The sequence below is a fragment of the Pygocentrus nattereri genome, chromosome 6, assembly GCF_015220715.1.
Source record: "Pygocentrus nattereri isolate fPygNat1 chromosome 6, fPygNat1.pri, whole genome shotgun sequence".
In the NCBI taxonomy this organism is placed as follows: Eukaryota; Metazoa; Chordata; class Actinopteri; order Characiformes; family Serrasalmidae; genus Pygocentrus; species Pygocentrus nattereri.
The window spans coordinates 8348344-8368111 of NC_051216.1; the positions used below are offsets into that span (position 1 = coordinate 8348344).

At 38.8% G+C, this 19768-nt stretch overlaps 1 protein-coding gene across 3 annotated transcripts in view; it reads left to right on the forward strand.

Annotated features, from left to right (window-relative positions):
- Positions 1 to 19768, forward strand: part of ttn.2 (titin, tandem duplicate 2) — a 180210-nt gene that overhangs the window by 83369 nt on the left and 77073 nt on the right. For all 3 annotated transcript variants that reach the window (XM_037539621.1, XM_017710611.2, XM_017710612.2), the window contains 35 exons: positions 2146 to 2190; positions 3381 to 3779; positions 3894 to 4163; positions 4248 to 4523; positions 4609 to 4748; positions 4850 to 4976; positions 5109 to 5375; positions 5572 to 5838; positions 5981 to 6244; positions 7791 to 7930; positions 8059 to 8185; positions 8264 to 8530; positions 8652 to 8918; positions 9011 to 9277; positions 9377 to 9516; positions 9939 to 10065; positions 10846 to 10988; positions 12394 to 12517; positions 13058 to 13324; positions 13407 to 13504; positions 13623 to 13791; positions 13878 to 14144; positions 14230 to 14496; positions 14591 to 14869; positions 14987 to 15395; positions 15484 to 15608; positions 15699 to 15965; positions 16078 to 16347; positions 17667 to 17966; positions 18076 to 18378; positions 18477 to 18664; positions 18756 to 18870; positions 18957 to 19241; positions 19330 to 19481; positions 19583 to 19730. In XM_037539621.1, the coding sequence (XP_037395518.1) occupies positions 2146 to 2190; positions 3381 to 3779; positions 3894 to 4163; positions 4248 to 4523; positions 4609 to 4748; positions 4850 to 4976; positions 5109 to 5375; positions 5572 to 5838; positions 5981 to 6244; positions 7791 to 7930; positions 8059 to 8185; positions 8264 to 8530; positions 8652 to 8918; positions 9011 to 9277; positions 9377 to 9516; positions 9939 to 10065; positions 10846 to 10988; positions 12394 to 12517; positions 13058 to 13324; positions 13407 to 13504; positions 13623 to 13791; positions 13878 to 14144; positions 14230 to 14496; positions 14591 to 14869; positions 14987 to 15395; positions 15484 to 15608; positions 15699 to 15965; positions 16078 to 16347; positions 17667 to 17966; positions 18076 to 18378; positions 18477 to 18664; positions 18756 to 18870; positions 18957 to 19241; positions 19330 to 19481; positions 19583 to 19730 (7566 nt within the window). The remainder of the gene's footprint in view (positions 1 to 2145; positions 2191 to 3380; positions 3780 to 3893; positions 4164 to 4247; positions 4524 to 4608; positions 4749 to 4849; positions 4977 to 5108; positions 5376 to 5571; positions 5839 to 5980; positions 6245 to 7790; positions 7931 to 8058; positions 8186 to 8263; positions 8531 to 8651; positions 8919 to 9010; positions 9278 to 9376; positions 9517 to 9938; positions 10066 to 10845; positions 10989 to 12393; positions 12518 to 13057; positions 13325 to 13406; positions 13505 to 13622; positions 13792 to 13877; positions 14145 to 14229; positions 14497 to 14590; positions 14870 to 14986; positions 15396 to 15483; positions 15609 to 15698; positions 15966 to 16077; positions 16348 to 17666; positions 17967 to 18075; positions 18379 to 18476; positions 18665 to 18755; positions 18871 to 18956; positions 19242 to 19329; positions 19482 to 19582; positions 19731 to 19768) is intronic.

Sequence of the window (19768 nt, forward strand, 5' to 3'; positions counted from 1 at the left end):
AACATGTTTCTGTGTTTGGTGTGTTATGTTTTGATTGTATCTGTGTAGATTTTTTCGCTCTGTAACATGATCAATTTCCAAATCTAAAGGGAAAATTCCTAAAAAAGAGGAAGAAACGCTAGAAATTCCAACGTTAAAGAAAGTTACAAGGATCTCCAGAGTAAAAGAAGAGGAGCAAGAAATGATTCAATTGAAGAAGGTTCATAAGCCTTCACCAGAAAAACAGGAAGAACAAAAGCAAGTCCATGCTGAAGCAATGAGAGAGCTTTTAATTACTGAGAGTTATGAAGCTGAAGTTCAATTTGAAAAATATGAAAGAATCAAGAGAACTGAAGAAATAAAACCTAAAACAGAGAAAGAGAAGCCAGCTGAGCATGTTCAAGAACCAGAGAAAATAAAACCAGAAGAAAAAACAGAAGAGAAGCCTGATTTGAAGAAAGTAGCAAAGGTTCCAAAGAAAGAAACACCAGAGGAACCTGGCCTGGCTCTAAAGAAAATAAAGAAGTTACCACCTGAGACAAAAGAACAAGAAACAGTTAAGTTAAAGCCTTTTGAAAAACCTGGAAAACAAGTACCTGAACCTGAAAAAGACACTAAAAAGGAACCAAAAGAGAGAGAACCTGTATCTTTTGAAAGAGAAAGAGAGCCTATTAGTTTCGAAAAAAGTGAACTTCCTAAGAAAGAACCTGTGCAAAAAGAAACTGAAGTCCCAAAGAAAATAGTGGAGCCTCCTAAGCCTGATGAAAAGAAACCAGATGATGTTGTACGTAAACCTGTTGATAGAGCTAAAAAGGATAAAGAGGCCAAAGAACCTGATACTCCATCATGGAAAGGCAAGAGAATCCCAAAACAAGAGGAGGAACCAGAGAAGGTTCAGCTAAAGCCATTTGCGAAAAAGCCATCTGGCTCTCCAGCACAAAAAGAGGCTCCTGAACCAAAGGAAAAAATACCCACAGAATTTCTACCACCCAGTAAGGCACCAAAGGAGGAAATTTCAAAAGAACCAAAAACTCAGCTGAAAGACATTGATAGGCAGAAAGTGCCTGACAAAGAGGTCGAAAAGAAGCCTGTTGAGGTACCTCAAGTAGAGGAGAAGAAGGAGCTCCCCAAAAAGGTAACACCTGTGGAAAAGGATGTACCACAAAAGAAGGCAGAGGAGAAGAAGCCTCTAGTGATCAAAAAAGGCAGTTTGCCTAAGGAGCCTGAGAAGAAAGAAGAAGTTGTTCTAAAACCTGTTGAACCATCGAAGAAGGGGCTGGAGCCCAAAAAGACTCCATCACCAAAGGTTGATCAAACAAAACCTATTCAATTAATGCCTGTGGAGAGGAAACGTAGCGCAGGTGTGACTAAAAAGCCAGTCCCAGAAAAGGTTTCACCCAAAGACTCGATTGAATCTGTTACGCTAAAAAAGGTGCCCAAGAAAGTTTCACCTAAGGAGGAAAAGACTGAAGAGATTCCTGCTATAGGGAAACCAGCAGAGGTTCCATTGGTGAAAGAGCTGTCCCCAGGAGTTGTGCAGATGAGAAAAGTCTCAACCCAAATGGAAGAAGAAGTATCTGAATTGGAGATGTTAGAGGTTGAAGAAGAGGATGAAGAGGAAACTTGGGGATGGGAGCTTGCTCCTCAAGAGAGTTATGGCTCTGAAGACTTAGAGTATTTGGAGGAAGATGCACTTGAGACTCCAGGGATGCCAGGAGGTAGACGAGGTGAGAGAGTGGCTTTGGCTCCTCACCACTCAATGTCTTATTTTCCTCCTCCAGGCATCCATCTTGTTTTGTGCCCTGAATAATTTTCATACCATCTTAATGTCCATAATTAAAAACTAAATCTTTTCTGTCTTCATCTATGTCAGTCTTCATTGTGGTTGCATGTTGTCCCTTAATGTCCTCTCATCTTGTTGGAGATATGTTTGTCCATAGGACTTCAAATTTAACCATAGTGGTCAGTCCACTGGTGCCATCTAACATTTTCATAATTGGTGGCATGGTTTTTATCATCCTTCTGAGTTATACCCTAACTATAATATTTTTTCTCACATTTCCATCTGTGGTTGTTATTACTTGCATATAAACCATGTACATATTAGTTATTTACAGACATTTTCATGTCATTGAATTGGAAATAATTTCTGTTGTATTTGGTCAGAGGGGACACCAAAAGAGGAGGCTGGAAGAGGCAGAGGGTTGAAACGTAAGTATTTTAGGTGCATAGTGTTCTGTGCACAGCTTGTTTATCATTGCTCTTTCATTTTTTACACCACCTTATCAACTTATATAGATTTATGAAAACAACTTTAATTTAAGCAAATATAAAATACAGGTTTAATTTATTCTCAAATTTCCTTTAACTTTTCATAGATGCCCATACCCCTAATTTTCAATATCTTTAACTCTGACCATTGATTTACATTCAGTCTCAACCACCCAGGCATTTTTCTTATAATTTCTAAAGGAAGAGTCACAAAAAGTTGTTTAGTGTAATCCTAATTTAAATCTTAGATAGTGTCACTTTCCATGATCTTTAGTTTAACTGCACCAATTATGTTTTCAGACATTTTCCTTGCAATTTGGGCCATCTTCATATGTAGTGCCGAAATCCAATACATCTAATATGTGAGAGTGATGATTTGTAAACATCGGCCATAGTCTGGTATTTGTCAGTTTCCTCCTTTGGATTTTTTATATCTAAGCATTTTTCTTTTGCATAGAGGGGCCTTGTTTATAATGAAATTTAATTTAATTTAATTTACACATATTTGCAGTAAAATAGCTTCAATATTTGCCTGTTAAAAGGACAAAACAAATAAACAGTTTAAATCTAATTTCATTTAAATGATTTCTATGGCATATTTCTATGACCCCCCATCCATGAGCTAATACTACTCCCATTGCATACTAAAATCTTCAAATGTAACTTATGACTTTTATCATTTAACTTATGTTTTAGTTTTGTTTAGTTTGGATTTAATCTCTTTACTGATTTACTGATTGCTTTCAAAGTATTGCAGTTCCTAAAGCGTCAAAAGTTTTGCCACTGTTCTTTTCACCTTAGATTTTTTTTTTCATTTTTTACAGTTTAGTCACCATTCCTGTTCTTTTGTTTTTCTGTCTCAAACTATACTTATATAAAATACGAACCTTTCCAGAATGCAACATGCTTGTGAAACATTATAACTTTGTTACTGGCCATTTATTAAAAATATCTTTTGGTAAGTACATTTAAATATGTATCTATGCTATAAATTTAAATGTGCTTACCATGCAATAGCTAGCATTTCTGTTACTGACCTACTTATCATCTTAAATTAAATTAAATATGCAAAATTGTATTTCACTTGCCATTAAACTGGCACTGAACAACACAACCTGTTTGCATTTCAGCAAGAAAAACTCCCTCACCTGGTGATGTTGGACGAGGAAGAGGACTAAAACCAGGTGCAGGTGGTGACAAACCTCCAGGGGAGTCACCATTTGGTTTCCAGCTCAAGGCTGTCCCTCTGAAGTTTGTGAAGGAACTCCAAAACATTGTGCTGCAGGAAGCTGAGTCAATAGGTTCTTCTGCTGTATTTGAGTGCCAGATTTCTCCTTCTACTGCTATTACCTCATGGATGAAAGACGGAAGCAACCTGAGGGAGAGTCCAAAACACAAGTTTACCTCTGATGGCAAAGACCGCAAACTGGCCATCATTGATGTCCAGCTGTCCGACACAGGGGAGTACACATGCATTGCTAAGCTTGGAAATAAAGAGAAGACCTCTACTGCCAAACTTATTGTAGAAGGTAACAAAATAATTCTCTAAGAAGGTTCAGGATGCATTTTTGGACTTTTTGGAAATGTTTCTGTATATCAACTGTTCCAAAATGTGAATGTGTTGTGTTCTTGTATTTTCATAGAGTTGCCTGTGAGATTCACCAAGACTCTGGAAGAAGAGGCGTCTGTAATCAAAGGACAGCCCTTGTATTTGACCTGTGAGTTGAGTAAAGAGAGGAGTGTGGTCTGGAAGAAGAATGGAATTCCACTCTCAGCAGTTCCCGGCAAGATTGCCATCAATGTTATTGGACTGCAACATGCTTTGACAATTCAAGACTCAAATGATGATGATGCTGCTGTTTACACATGCGAATGCGAGAACCTTCAGACACAGACAAACGTCAAAGTCATCGGTATGTACAAGTGAGCATATTAATTCTCTTATTTACTAAAGTTGCCGTAAATCGTATTTACTTAATGACCTTTTTTATCGACAGAAATAATAAGAGACTGGTTGGTGAGACCTCTCAGGGATCAGCACGTGAAACCGAAAGCCACTGCTACCTTCAAGTGTGAGCTCTTCAAGGACACTCCCAACTGGAAATGGTTAAAGGGAGATGAAGAAATTCCCATTGAACCAACAGATAAGACCGAGGTCAAGAAGGACGGAAAAGATATCACACTGGCCATTAAGAATGCCCAGCCAAATGATGCTGGCGAGTATGCCATTGAGGTCGAAGGCTGCAGATATCCTGCAAAACTCACACTTGGAGGTGTGTGACATTATTATACTTCATCTCTTAATGCATGTGGGGTTTGCAAATTATTAACCATAATGTTCCTTTACTGTTAATGCAGAACGTGAAGCTGAGATCTTGAAGCCTCTTGCTAGTGTGGAGGTGAAGGAGAAGGAGGAGGCTAATTTTGACACTGAAATCTCTGAGGATGATGTGCCTGGGGAATGGAAGCTTAAAGGACAGGTTCTAACAAGATCACCGGTAAGATGTTGGTCAATACTGACTTGATTATTGCCCAGTGAACATGGATGAAGCATAATTCTTATGAACTGAACTTATTTACATTACTTTTTCTTCTCAAGACATGTGATATCAGGGCAGAGGGACGGAAGCGATTCCTTACTCTGAAAAATGTTCAGCTTGACCAGGCTGGAGAAGTTACATACCAAGCTCTGAATGCCATCACAAGTGCAATGCTGACAGTCAAAGGTATGTTGATGAAAAATAGAAATAAATAAAACAGATGCGTGGACATTTTTCTAAGCATATAAGTCCTTGTATAATCTTGTTATACACTTTTGAAAATGATTTTCTTTTGATAACCTTCATTCAAATCCCCAGAAATCGAAATGGACTTCACAGTCCCACTAAAGGATATTACGGTTCCTGAAAAGAAACAGGCAAAGTTTGAGTGTACCATCACTAAAGATGTGCCTAAAGTGATGTGGTATAGAGGGTCTGATATTGTAGTATCAGACCAGAAATATGATATTATTGATGATGGAAAGAAACACATGTTGGTCATAAACCACTGTGAATTTGATGATGAGGGAGAATACACTATTGAGGTCTTGGGTAAAACATCAACAGCTAAACTGACAGTGGAGGGTAAGTCATGGTTAAATCCATTCAAGTCATCTAATCCTTTCAAGATGTTCCATTCAATCATCTAATCCATTCAAGATGTTCCATTCAATCATCTAATCCATTCAAGATGTTCCATTCAAGTCATCCAATCCATCTTTGGTGCCAGACCATCTAGCCTACATGTCATTAATATCACTTAACTGATTATGTGTTAAAGGTATAAGACTGAAGTTTATCTCACCGATGTCGGATCAAACTGTGAAGGAAGGTAAAACGGCTCGGTTTGAGATTGAGCTTTCTCATGAGAACGTGCCTGTGACTTGGTACAAAAATGAAACAAAACTGCATCCGAGCAGAACGGTGCTTACCCATGTCGATGGAAAGAGACATATATTAGAAATTAAGGAAGTCACTCTAGATGATACCTGCCAGATAAAGGCAGAAGCAAAAGGAATATCAACTACAGCAAACCTGACGGTCCTAGGTAATCTTTTACAGGGTTTTTTTTTTTTTTCTTGTGGTATGGTGATTGCAATTATTGTGCAGCGAAAGAATAGATAATAAAGAAAGTGAAAGATTTCTTAATAATGCATTTTAGCTCACTGGGATTTATTGGTATTTTTCAGAGGGAGACGCCTACTTCACAGTGAAACTGCAGGACTACACTGCAGTCGAAAAAGATGAGGTCAATCTTGACTGCGAGCTGAGCAGAGATGTTCCTGTGAAGTGGTTCCACAATGAGACTGAAATTAAGGCCTCCAAGTTGGTTTCCATGAAGACAGAGGGCAAACGGAGAATCTTGACGATTAAGAAAGTGGGGGACAAAGACAAGGGCCAGTATGTCTGTGACTGTGGAACAGACAAAACAGTGGCCACTGTGAACATTGAAGGTACACATTGCAGAATTCAGTGGATACTGTTTAGGGGTGTGCAATATGAGGTCTAATTTTGTCACTACTCAGACAGTAACAGTACAATATTGCAACATCAATAATAATATAATAATAATAATGAAAGAAAAATGAATTGATAATAGTAACAGCAGTAAGATTACCAATAAATAACAATAATAAAAACTAGTAACGCTTTACAGTACCTACATGTGCCTGAAGTATTCCAGGCTTGTTCATAAACAGCGTAGTTACAAACAAAATTTTTAAACATGAATTAAATATATTCATTTAAGAGTCATGAACATACAATGCAATAAATTGAAATCATATTTATCCTTTATGGATTAAAATCTTTCAAGGGAATAAACAGCTTATGATACTGAGCACACAAAGGGTCTATCAAGAGAAATCCCAACCACCTCCATTACAGTGTTTATGGTTATAAAGCATTCATGATTGATGCAAAGCCTAAGCAAATTGCATTACCTACTCATACAGTTAGTATTCTGTAGTACTCATGAACTGTAAAGTAAAAGTACAGTTATATTACATTTTCACACAATCATGATGGTCATCTTATGGAATATTAGTGAATATTTAATTAAACAAATGCATAGTTTCATGTCTTGTATAGCAAAGTATAATGCCATTAATGTGCATCATATTTATTTCAATCATGAAAAACCTGAAAAAGTAACATGTATTTGAACATGATCATTATCACATCATGAAGTTTCACTAAACATCCCTGAGTGAGTTTTCAATTCATTATATGCTCAATACTCTCTAATGTAATAGTAAAAGAGTGTTACCGTACTGTTCATGGATATGCCATGCATGCTTCCTATGAAATACTTTATTATCTTAGCAAAATCATGTACCCTTCATAGTTCCTAAATGAGACAAAGTTCCTCCTTAACATCATAAAACAGTTTGTAACTAAAAAGATTTTCTTTTCCTGTTAAGTAAATGCTGTAGTCCTGTAATCAAATCAGTTATTTGTCTTTCTCTTCTACAACCTATTCTCTTCTTCCTTTTTATCTCCTGACTTATCTTCAATTTTTAATTTACACGGTGGCAGCAGAGTAAACATATTTATCTGGTTTTTAAAATATTTCACTGTTTCACTGCAGCTCACGATTCCACCAAGCTCACCACCCTGTCTGTGACACTTTTACTTTTACACTTTTTTCACATTTGCTTTTACATGATTGTGCAAGTCGCATTCTGTAAAAATGCATTCTGCAGCCATGCCCAGCTGATATAAGTGGCTACATCGATTAACATAGGAGCATACTTCGAGCAGCCCACAGTGGTGCAGTCGCCACTTCCAGTCTAAAATATACTTTTTTTGTGAGCTTATAAGATTAGAGGATTATTTAAGCTCTTTCTCATTTTTACTTTTTCTCAGGAGCCCAGTTTTTGGGTCTATCCACAATATAACAAAATCCATTTTGTTACACATCATACTGGTAATCACTTTTTTTTAGCAATGCCCTGCTGAAACATTAAGTGGTGTCGCTTTTTTTCTGTCCTGTTGCAGCTCGTGACATCAAAGTGGTTCGCCCCATGTATGGTGTTGAGCTGTTCGATGGCGAGACTGCACGTTTTGAAGTGGAGCTCTCCGAGGATGATGTCCATGGCCAGTGGAAACTGAAAGGAGAAGTTCTTTCTCAGTCACCTGTAAGAATAATGTCTGAAAATCTTTTTTCAACTGAACTAAAATTTCTAAAATTGAAAAAAGAAACTCTGTAAACTCTGTATGATGATAGATCTTTTTGTTTGTCACATTACGTTCCTTTTTTTTATAGGACGTTGAAATCATTGAGGATGGCGCCAAGCACACTTTAACTTTGTACAACTGCAAAGTTCCCCAATCAGGCGAGGTTTCATTCCAGGGTGCCAATGCAAAGTGTTCTGCAAATCTGAAAGTCAAAGGTACCTTTCCACTTCTCTTCTTCTCTTCATGACAATTTACGAGTGTAAATTGGCACCTAATCTTTCTTTCATTTGCAGAGCTGCCCATCACTTTCCTTACACCTTTGAGTGACGTGCAAGTGTATGAGAAAGACGATGCAAGGTTTGAGTGTGAAATATCACGAGAGCCGAAGACCTTCCGCTGGCTGAAGGGAACCCAGGAGTTGAAGGCTGACGAGAAATTTGAAATTGTTTCAGAGGGAAAAAGGCACGCTCTGGTGGTCAAATCTGCAGCCTATGACGATGAGGCTAAGTACATGTTTGAGGCTGAGGACAAAAGAACTACTGGCAAACTCATTATTCAAGGTCTTTACAACTCTTTTGTACTTACACAGTGTAATTTACATTTTAATAGTTTTTTTGTGAGCTTTGGAAACATTAGTGAAGAACAAGAAGTGATCATGCATTTTAATTTCTTTTTTATCAGGCATTCGTCTTGAATTTGTGAAGCCCATCAAGGACGTGACCGTGAAGGAGCGTGAGACGGCGGAGTTCAGTATTGAACTTTCCCATGAGAAAGTTCAGGTCACCTGGTACAAAAATGATGTCCGCCTGCATCCGAGCAAAGTGGTGCACATGTCAGAACAGGGCAAGATCCACACTCTCTCCTTCAAGGAGGTGTCAATTGATGATACCTCTTTGATTAAAGCAGAGGCCCTTGGAAAAACCTGTGAGGCCATGCTCACTGTTCTTGGTAAGTCCGTGCAATATTCATATGCTGTTTTTCGGCTTTTCAACCGTGCTGGTCAAGCAAAGCAAAATGTATGCCTGTGTTGCACTCAACAGAGGGAGAAGCCTACTTCACCACCAAGCTGCAGGACTACACAGCTGTTGAGAAGGATGAAGTGGTGCTGATGTGTGAACTGAGCAAACCCTCTGCTGAGGTGAAATGGTTCAAAGATGGCAAGGAAATTACCCCATCCAAGAATGTCCTCATCAAGGCAGATGGAAAGAAACGCATACTAACAGTTAAGCGGGCTGATAAAAGCAATATAGGCGAATACACTTGTGACTGTGGCTCTGATAAAACAACAGCTAAGCTCAATATTGAGGGTATGTACCTTTCTCTTTAAATCTTTATATGGACTCCACAAACAGTTAAACTATGGCCCATCACCTGATTTTCTTTGTCCTCTCATATGACCCATGCAGAGCGTGACATTAAGGTCGTTCGTCCACTGTACAGCGTGGAAGTCATAGAGACTGAGACTGCTCGCTTTGAGACAGAGATCTCTGAGGAGGATGTGCATGGTAACTGGAAACTTAAAGGAGAGGCTCTGCACCAGTCTTCTGTAAGTTCTGTACTCAAAAACAACTATTAATCTGTCAGTTTGATGAAACCAAACTATGCATTGTTCAAGTTATGCACTTTTCACTATGCAATAATGCTGTTTGTAGACTATCGCTGCTGTTGGAAGAAAACCTCGTATCTCCATTTTGGTCATTTTTCATTTTTGACATAATTTGAAAATACCTGTTACTCTTTACATTGTGAAAGAAACATTGGTTCCATTGATTTACATTAAAAGTAAGTTTTCTTTTTCGTTTTCCTGTAAAGTTATCATTTTGGAGATACAAAGTTTTCTTCTGAGGACAGCGATATGTATAATATAAAACAGAGACTATTGTGCTGCTGCAATAATGGCTTAGTATTTAATTTTCTCTATTATCTGTGGACTTGCATCCTAATTCATTCTTTTCCACTAATCATTAGGACTGTGAGATCAAGGAAGAAGGAACAAGACACTTGCTCATTCTCTACAATGTGCAGATGGTCATGGCTGGCGGTGTGGACTTTAGTGCTGCCAATGCTAAATCTAGTGCTCATCTGAGAGTTAAAGGTGAGAATGATGTACAACATGTGCACATACATATGGGAACACTTCAGATAAGATATAAGAGACATTAGTTTTACACGGGAAACTATTTCTGTTACAAGAAATAAATGGAAGGGTGCACCATAGCTGCAGTAAATCAGTCTGTGAATGTAATATGTTATCAGGCTGTAAAATGTAATGCCAACCACCATGCCATGCTAAGTGGGTGATAAAACCTTTTTATTAAGTGAGGCATTAATGACTTAGAATCTCCTAAACATGGGAACCACTTGTAAGCATGCTTATAAAACAAACAGGCTGGTGTTGTAACATCACCCATGATGTCTGCATTTGTATAAATTAGGTAACATGTACCCCAACATTCTTCTTTTCCTGGAAAATTCCATGATGTTGATTGACAGTTACAGGTGGGCCAGCGTGAAGTCTTGGTGGGGGTAGGCAAGTAGCCAATCAGATCTTGCAGCTATTTTGGAATCTGCATGCCATATCTAGAGTAGGCCCGTCAGTGATTGGCAGAGGTTCAACAGATCCACCTCCCCTTCCAACTCTTTTTTTTTTTTGCTGACCATTTACATTTTAAAGGAAGCTAAATATGCAAATGAGGTAGGCCCCCGAATGACAAGTCTCTCTCCAACTGAATCTCCACTTGGTCTTGGAGGCTTCTGGGCTCCAGAGCAGTCGCCTGCTGTCAGCGGGAAAGCACAATGTGGATTTGCAGTTAAGGGATTATACTGTCTCTTGGGACTTGGAGGTGACTAACAATGTCTTCTCCTCAATCCAAAGCACGAACGATAGGCCTTTTGCGGCCTCTCAAGGATGTTACAGTCACGGCTGGGGAGACTGCAACTTTTGACTGCGAACTGTCATATGAAGGCATATCTGTGGACTGGTTCCTTGGGGGTACAAAGCTGGAACCAAGTGACAGAGTAAGTGAAAAGAATTCCAGCTACATCTTGTGCTTGCATGAAATAAGTCTGAAGTGTTAAAAAACCCCGCAGTCTGGTTTTGAAGTAGGCCTGTCACAGAGTTAGTCTTGGATAACACTGATCTCTCTGCTAGTTCATGCTAATGTAATGCTAATGTAATACTAGCATAAGCAGTCATGGTGTGTTGAGGCCATTTTTTCAGTTTCCATTTATAACTGTCAATTTATCACAACAGCTAAATACTTTACAAATACAACAGTAGTAATTTCATTTTATACCTATACTTTTATACCTATAGATTCTTCTTTACTTATGCCACCTACATGCTTTCTGCATATAAGGCCCTGTGGGGATCAGGCTACAGCTGAGTATTTGATCTGGGCTTTGCGTTAACTCTCAGGGCTGTTCTGCCCTGCAAGCGTTCTTCTGGTTATTTTTAACTGCTTTGAGACGCCATGTCTAGTGGCAGGTGGCAGAAGGTCTATTTGAGAGCTACGATTTTAAGTGGAAATTCATTTTGTAAAGCTAAAATTGTGTTTACAGATAAATTGTTCTGCGCCTGTATTTCTCTATTCCTGAAAGGTGGACATTAAGAACTTCATGCAGTTATTCAGGTTGTTGTTGGCAATGGGATGTAATCTGGAAATGTATAGTGAAAACAAGTTTTATGACCATGAGAATTAGAATTACTTTTTGGTGATATGAGGCCTATCTTGTTATGTGTGAGTGATTAAATAATGGGTTTTGGTACTTTTGTCATTAAAAAAATAACAGAATTTAACATACATACATACATATATATATATATATATATATATATATATATATAGTGTGTGTGTGTGTGGTGTGTGTGCAGAGAGAGAGAATAGAAAAGACAACATGGTGGTGTCTAGCTTCTTATAATAAATCAGTTAATAACATAATTAATGGCAGATTTTTTAATTGTTAAATGGTTCTGATGGCTTGTTCTCTGTAGTGGCACTTTGAATGCTTATAATTTAGAATCAACTTGATCAACTATTTTTTTTATTAATATGCTTAAAATAGTTTTCATTGTTAATGCAATGCAATGTATTGGGAAAGGTCTATGTTTATGATAAATGTAATAGTGTGTCCATAAGCTGTGTCCAGCTTTTTTATTGTTAATACAAATTTACTGTATTATTTAATGCATTGAGTCAAATAATATAATTCACATTCACCTTATACTGATGTTACACAAGCTATATAAGTTGCTCTCAGGCTACACAGCTATCCCTGGTAGAAAAAGGAGAGGTGTGAAACTGAGACCAGTTCCTGCTCCTCAGCTGCTGATGTCGATTGCAGTGGGGCAGTAAATAGCTGTTTTCAAGCCTGTGACAAGGTAAAGGGTGGGCTGATTTATCAATCCGTTTGATTTGCACAGGTGGTGACCCGAGCAGAGGGCAGAACTCACACGCTGACCCTAAGAGATGTGAAGCTGACAGAGGCAGGAGAAGTAAAACTCACTGCAAAGGATTTCCAAACCCAGGCCAAACTCATCGTAAAAGGTTGGTGCCAATTTGCATGTTTTATATAAATCTATGTGCAAATGTTATAATGTAGTTCATCGGTATGATTAAGTGACCAGCAGTTTTAATAATTAGAAAAATATATAACACAAATGCTTTATCAGCAACAGCCATATTATATGACATATTATTATTAATTAATATTATATATCATATTAGTCAAACACTTTTGAACTTCATAATAAGATTCCATTCTTTTATATTAAACTAAACATGATGCAATAAATGTAAATAATAATAAATTAAATGTAAAAGTCTGCTTATTTTAAGCACAGTGAACAATAATAATGGTAAACTTCAATCAGTATATCTAATTAATGAACATCAACAAATAAGTTGCACTTTGTGTGTCACAGCCAGCAAAAAAAAACCTAAATATTAAGGCAGTAACCACAGTAACATATGGGGCTGAGTATCATAGTCTTGATTAATTACCAAACGTCTGTTGTCAGTGGCAAAATTATGCAAGTGTTCTTTGCGAGAAGTATTGAAAACATACTAAACAATTTGCTCTAACAGAGCCTCCAGTCGAGTTCACCAAGCCGCTTGAGGACCAGACTGTGGAGGAGGAAGCTACTGCCATACTAGAGTGCGAAGTCTCCAAAGAAAGAGCAGAAGTCAAGTGGTTCAGAGATGGACAGGAAATCCGTAAAACTAAGAAGTATGAGATGGTTGCTGAGGGCTGCAAGAGAAAGCTCATCATTCTTGACTGCACACTTGACGATTCAAAAACATACACCTGTGATGCCAAAGACTTCAAGACCTCTGCTTTCTTGAATGTTGAACGTAAGTGAATTTTAATAATGGCTCGAAATTCAAAATTAATTCATGTTTGTGCGTTTTGAGAATTTTTTTTTGTTGATTTCAGCTCCACATGTGGAGTTCACAAAGCCGCTTCATGATGTTGAAGTCATGGAGAAAGAAACTGCCAAGTTTGAATGCGAGGTTTCCAGAGAAAATGCCAAGGTATTTTTCTTAATTTATATATATTTAGGTTGAATACATGTTTCATTTAGCTACACATTGTTTTATCTTTAATCACTCTGTTATGTTCGTGTAAATGATAATGGTTCTCTTTGAATAGGTTCGCTGGTTCAAGGATGGAAATGAAATCAGAAAGGGCAAGAAATATGAAATCATTTCCAAAGGAGTTCAGCGTATTCTTATCATTAGCAAGTCAGTGTTTGATGATGAGGCCGAATATGAATGTGATGCAAAGACTTCCAGGACCTCTGGCATGCTGACTGTCATTGGTTAGTTGTTTGTTCGCTTCACAGTATTCAGTTACAGTTCTTAATATTTGATAGTATTTGAATTTGCTTATTTTCTCTTATTACAGAGGAGGAGGCAAGGTTCACAAAGAACTTGGCTAATGTGGAAGGCACTGAAACTGACGGTATTAAACTGATCTGTGAGGTCTCAAAGCCCAGTGCAGAGGTTGTCTGGTATAAGGGTGATGAGGAACTGCCTGAGGGTGGACGATATGAACATATTGCAGATGGCAGAAAGAGAGTTCTCCTCATCCAGGACCTTCGTATGGATGATGCTGGAGAATACCACTGCAAACTGCCCAGCTCACAAACCACAGGGACACTGAGAATTAATGGTAAGTAATTTAGCTTAGCATTGCATAATTTAATGTGTTTTGAGGAAAATCACAGAGCACTATTTATTTAATTTTTTTTTTTCAGAACTCGCCGCCGAGTTTATTTCTAGACCCCAGAGCCAAGAAGTGGTTGAGGGTGAAAAAGCTGAGTTTGTGTGCTCAGTGTCCAAAGACTCATATGAAGTCAGATGGCTCAGGGGTGACAAAGAACTCCAAACAGACGACAAATACGAAATTATTTCTGATGGCAAAAGAAGGGTCCTTGTGGTCAAGAACTGTGAGCGTAACGATGAGGGACATTTTGTAGCCCTTATTGGCGCCACAAGAGCTAGTGCTGATTTGACAGTGCTTGGTACGTATTCTGTGCTTCCTTTACATTAATCACACTGGGATAATTTCACAATATCAAGTCTCTGTTCTTACATTCATTTCTCAATTAATTGCAGAGAAGCTTAGAATTATCACACCCCTCAAGGACACAAAGGGAAGTGAAGGACAAGAGATTGTTCTCAACTGTGAGGTGAATACAGAGGAAGCCAAGGCCAAGTGGCTGAAGAATGACGAAACACTGTTCGAGAGCAGCAAGTTTATCATGGTCCAGAGAGACACTGTTTTTTCTCTGAGGATTAAAAATGCTGAGAAGTCAGATGAAGCTACTTACACCATCACACTGACCAATCAGCGTGGTGAATATGCTAAGAGCTCAGCCAAGATTAGCGTGCAAGGTATTTGTTTGTTACATATTACAATAGATGTTTTTATGATACATATTATGTTGGATGTTGTTCCTGTTGTGAAATACATAGATTATTTTTTGTAATTGCTCATCATTGTGTTTACAGAGGAAGACCTGAAAATCGTTGTTCCTCTTGAGGATATTGAAACACAAGAAAAGAAGACCATTTCCTTCTCATGCAAAGTGAACAAGCCAAATGTGACTGTGCAGTGGATGAAGGCAGGCCAGGAAATCACTTTAAGCAAGCACTTTGTATATCGCGTTGACAAAGACAAGCACACTTTGACCATTAAGGACTGTAGCCTTGCAGATGAGGGTGAATACTCTGTCATTGCCGGTTCTGACAAGTCAACAGCTGAGCTGATAATCAGTGAAGCGCCGACTGACTTCACAACTCAACTCCAAGATCAGACTATCACTGAGTTTGAAGATGCTGAGTTTACTTGCCAGCTCTCCAAAGAGAAGGCTGAAATTAAATGGTACAGAGATGGCCGAGAGATCAGAGAGGGTCCAAGGTAAGGAACTCACTCTTCTGTAGGTGTTGTATCACATATGTCTTCTTGCTATAAAATAGCTAACATGCATGTTTGATTTCTGTTTCAGATATCAGTTTGAGCGTGATGGAAAGACGTGCACACTACGCATTAAGGAATGCAGACCTGATGATGAATGTGAATATGCCTGTGGAGTTGATGACAAAAAATCCAGGGCTCGCCTCTTTGTTGAAGGTAGACTGTGCTCTGAATAATGTATTTTATTGTATGTACTTACAGTTTTTCCATCATTTTCTAACACCATTTCATTGTTTTACTATCCAGAGACCCCAGTGGAGATCATCAGACCACCAGTTGATGTATTTGAGCCCCCAGCCTCCGATGTTATATTTGAGGTTGAGCTGAACAAAGACAAAGTTGAAATTAAATGGCTAAGAAACAACATGACAATTGTCCAGGGTGACAAATACCAGATGATGAGTGAAGGCAAGATTCACAGACTCCAAGTCTGTGAGATCAGGCCTCGTGATCAGGGTGAATACAGAGTCATCGCCAAAGACAAGGATGCAAGAGCCAAGCTTGAGCTTGCAGGTGAGTTCCAGAACATTTTAATGAACGGAATGCATAACAGAACCTTTATTTTAGAATACAGAAGCCTGATTCTCTAAATTTAATCTTGATTGTTTCCTTGTTTTGCCTACAGCTGTGCCAACGATAAAGACTTTGGATCAGGACCTGGTGACAGATGCTGGAAAACCATTTGTCATGTCAGTTCCTTACAGTGCATACCCACATGCTGAGGCTGAATGGTTCTTTGACACCATCAGCCTGCCAAAGGAACATGTTCACACCTCTACCGACAAGACAGAGTACAGACTGAAGGACCCTAAGAAGTCAGAGGAGGGCCGATACAAGATTGTTATTAAGAACAAGCATGGACAGGGAGAGGCTTTCATTAATCTGAAAGTTGTTGGTGAGTTTATATTTGAGCAATATATTGCATTTGATTGCAAAGTAATAATATTTTCACTCAAATGATGTATGGAAAACAATCTTTGGCACTTCTAAGCAGAGGTGGACGAAGTACACAAATCATGTACTTGAGTTAAAGTAGAGATACCCAAGGTAAAATATCACTCCAGTAAAAGTAGAAGTTCCTCCCTTTAGACCTCCACTTGAGTAAAAGTACTAAAGTATTTACCTTCAAATGTACATAAGTATCAAAAGTAAAAGTACTAAAAGAGTAATTCTGGCTCTGATCTGGTCCTGTTATCATTTTTATAACCAGACTGGCTTCATGAACTCATTTCAGGTGAAAGTCCTCCAGCGTCTCTCTTGGTAAACCAGTCTTTTAATAGACCGTCATTAATTAGTGACGCTGACGTCTATTAAAATGATCAGAAGCACAAAACACTGAAGGTAAACAGTTTCCATCAGGGAGAACCGAGTGGCTCTGAAATCACTTTTTACACACAAGCAAAGTTTCAGTTTCAGATTTATTTACAACTTAGTTCCAAGTTTAAGTTTAATAAGAACTGGCTTTAAACTCAGGATCACAGATGAGCTCCTTTACTATGTTGATCTGTAGGCCTCTGTTCATAAACATAAACCAGCCCAAACTCATTTACTATAAAATGAAATGGTGTTTGTAGAAATTCAGAAAAAAGCCGCGTCAGTCTCGACTGCATATGTGGACATATTTCTATATTGAGCTCTATTTACACAAAGTTAGGTTAGTTCATCATTTATGTTGAACAGACTCTCCCAAAGTTTTACGCTGCTGCGCTGACGTTGAACCGCGTGCTGCACTGGGTCGGTATGACCAACAGGTCAAAACCAGCTCTAAACAAAGTGACCGCTGGGCCCTGATTGGTGATCTGGCTTTGCACTTCTTTTGTTTTGACATGTTACGTTTTTATACACACAGAAACCAAAAGGAACGACAGATTTCTCAAAATGTAGGAGGAAAAAGTCGGATATTAGACTCTGAAATGTAGTGGAGTGAAAGGAAAAAGTCGCCCAGAAATGGAGAAAATTCAGTACAGATACACCAAAAAATACTAAAGTACAGAAACTAATTACATTTACTCAGTTACTCAGTTACTGTCCACCACTGCTTCTAAGCTGCCCTAATTTGATTAATATATATTACAGTTAGTGGTATCACAACTGTATTAACAACAAAAACCTACATTAAGGGAAGAATATGAATGTGAAATTATTTGATCAACATTGTTGTTGTCATGAAGAAATCTGCACTGGAGTTGACTAAGTAAAACTTTTGCTTTTTAGACGTTCCTGGGCCTGTGAAGAATCTACATGTGGTGGACACTTCTGATGGTGAGGTCAGCATTGCCTGGGATGAGCCTGAGAGCGATGGTGGCAGCAAGATCTTGGCCTATGTGGTGGAAAGACGAGATGTCAGGCGCAAGACCTGGACGTTGGCCACTGACCAGGCTGACAGCACAGAGTACACGGTCACTGGGCTGCAGAAGGACTCTCTGTATTTCTTCCGTGTTTGCGCACGCAACAGAGTTGGAAGTGGGCCAAATGTGGAGACGGATAAAGCTGTACAAGCCAAGAATAAGTTTGGTAAAGAATACTTTTTTGTTTTTTTTAGAATTATACAGGTGATTTAATTGTCAGTGCTAAAATTACCTGTGAACGTATTATATACTTTTTATTATTGCATGTATTCCAGATGTTCCAGATGCACCTCAGAATGTTGCTGTTGGAAATGTCAGCAAGTTTGGTGCCACAGTCTCCTGGGAACCACCACTGTTTGATGGTGGATCAGAAATCACATCATACATCATTGAGCTCCGTGACAGGACATCTGTGAAATGGTCTCCAGTCATGGTGACCAAACCTGAAGACCGTACAGCCATAATCAATGATGTTATTGAGAACAAGGAATACATTTTCCGTGTTAGAGCAGAGAACAAGGCTGGTCCTGGCAAGCCAAGTGCTGCCACTAACCCAGTTAAAATCATGGACCCAATAGGTTAGCATTATTTGCATCTTGAAATATCTACCTTTTAGTATTATAGTACATCTAGGAGGCTGACTTTTATATTGCCTGTATTTGTTACAATTTTTCAGAGAGGCCAAGCCCACCCCTGAATTTGACACACTCTGAACAAACCAAAGAGGGCTGTCTGCTAACTTGGGAGACGCCTCTTAAGAATGGAGGCAGTGTGATCACAGGCTACATTATAGAGAGATGTGAGGAAGATTCAGACAAGTGGCTGAGGTGTAATGCCAGGCTTTGCCAAGACCTCGTCTACAGGGTATGCATCTGACTTTCACAGCCTGTTTTCTTGGGTTATTGTATCTGTAACTAGCATTTAAAAATGTTTGTTTATATGTTACTTTTCCTAGATGTCCGGTCTTAAATATGGAAAAAAGTACAGATACAGAGTCATTGCTGAGAATGCAGCTGGTCAATCTGACCCCTCTAATATTGTTGGACCTGAACTGGCAGATGACCCACACTGTACGTATTGGGCTCTTTCACCAATTTTTATCCATTTCTACTTTTTTATGTATTCATAACATTATAATTTGTTCCTCCTAATTTAGTTGCACCTACACTGGACCTGAGTGCCTTCAAGGATGGCCTGGAAGTGATTGTTCCTAATCCTCTTAGAATTCGTGTCCCAGTCACTGGATACCCAACACCCTCTGCTAAGTGGACCTTTGGTGACAAGGAGCTCACTGCTGGTGACCGTGTGTCTATGGTCACAAAGGCCACCTTCACCGAATTAGTCATTACTCCAAGTGTGCGTCCAGACAAAGGCAGATATTCTCTGACACTGGAGAATGATGTAAGCAGTGTCTCAGGAGAGGTTGACGTCAATGTCATTGGTATGTTCAGTAGATAATCTTTGCTTCAGTTGTCATTCAGTTCTTCCAACATCTAGCATAGAACTCAGTGTTTACCTTTTTACTTTAGCATCGCCTAGTGCACCAAAGGACTTCAAGGTTGCAGAGGTAACCAGAAATCATGTGCATCTTATGTGGGAAGCACCAGATCATGATGGAGGCAGCCCACTGACTGGCTACCAGGTTGAGAAGCGAGAAGTGTCCAGAAAGACTTGGGTCAAGGTCTTAAACTCCTATCAAACTCACAAACCCTTTCAAGTCATCCTTTGCCAAATTCCACTTCCCAGCAGTACTGCATTTTTATTACTTATTTTTAATTTCAGGTCATTACTGGTGTCCAAGACCAAGAGTTCACGATCACAGATGTAATCGAAGGCAAGGAGTACTTGTTCAGAGTTGTTGCCTGTAACAAGTGTGGCCCTGGAGAACCTGCTTATATTGATGATCCAGTGAATGTGTCTTCACCAGCCAGTAAGTGATCACAGGAAAATGATGACAGCCAATGTCAC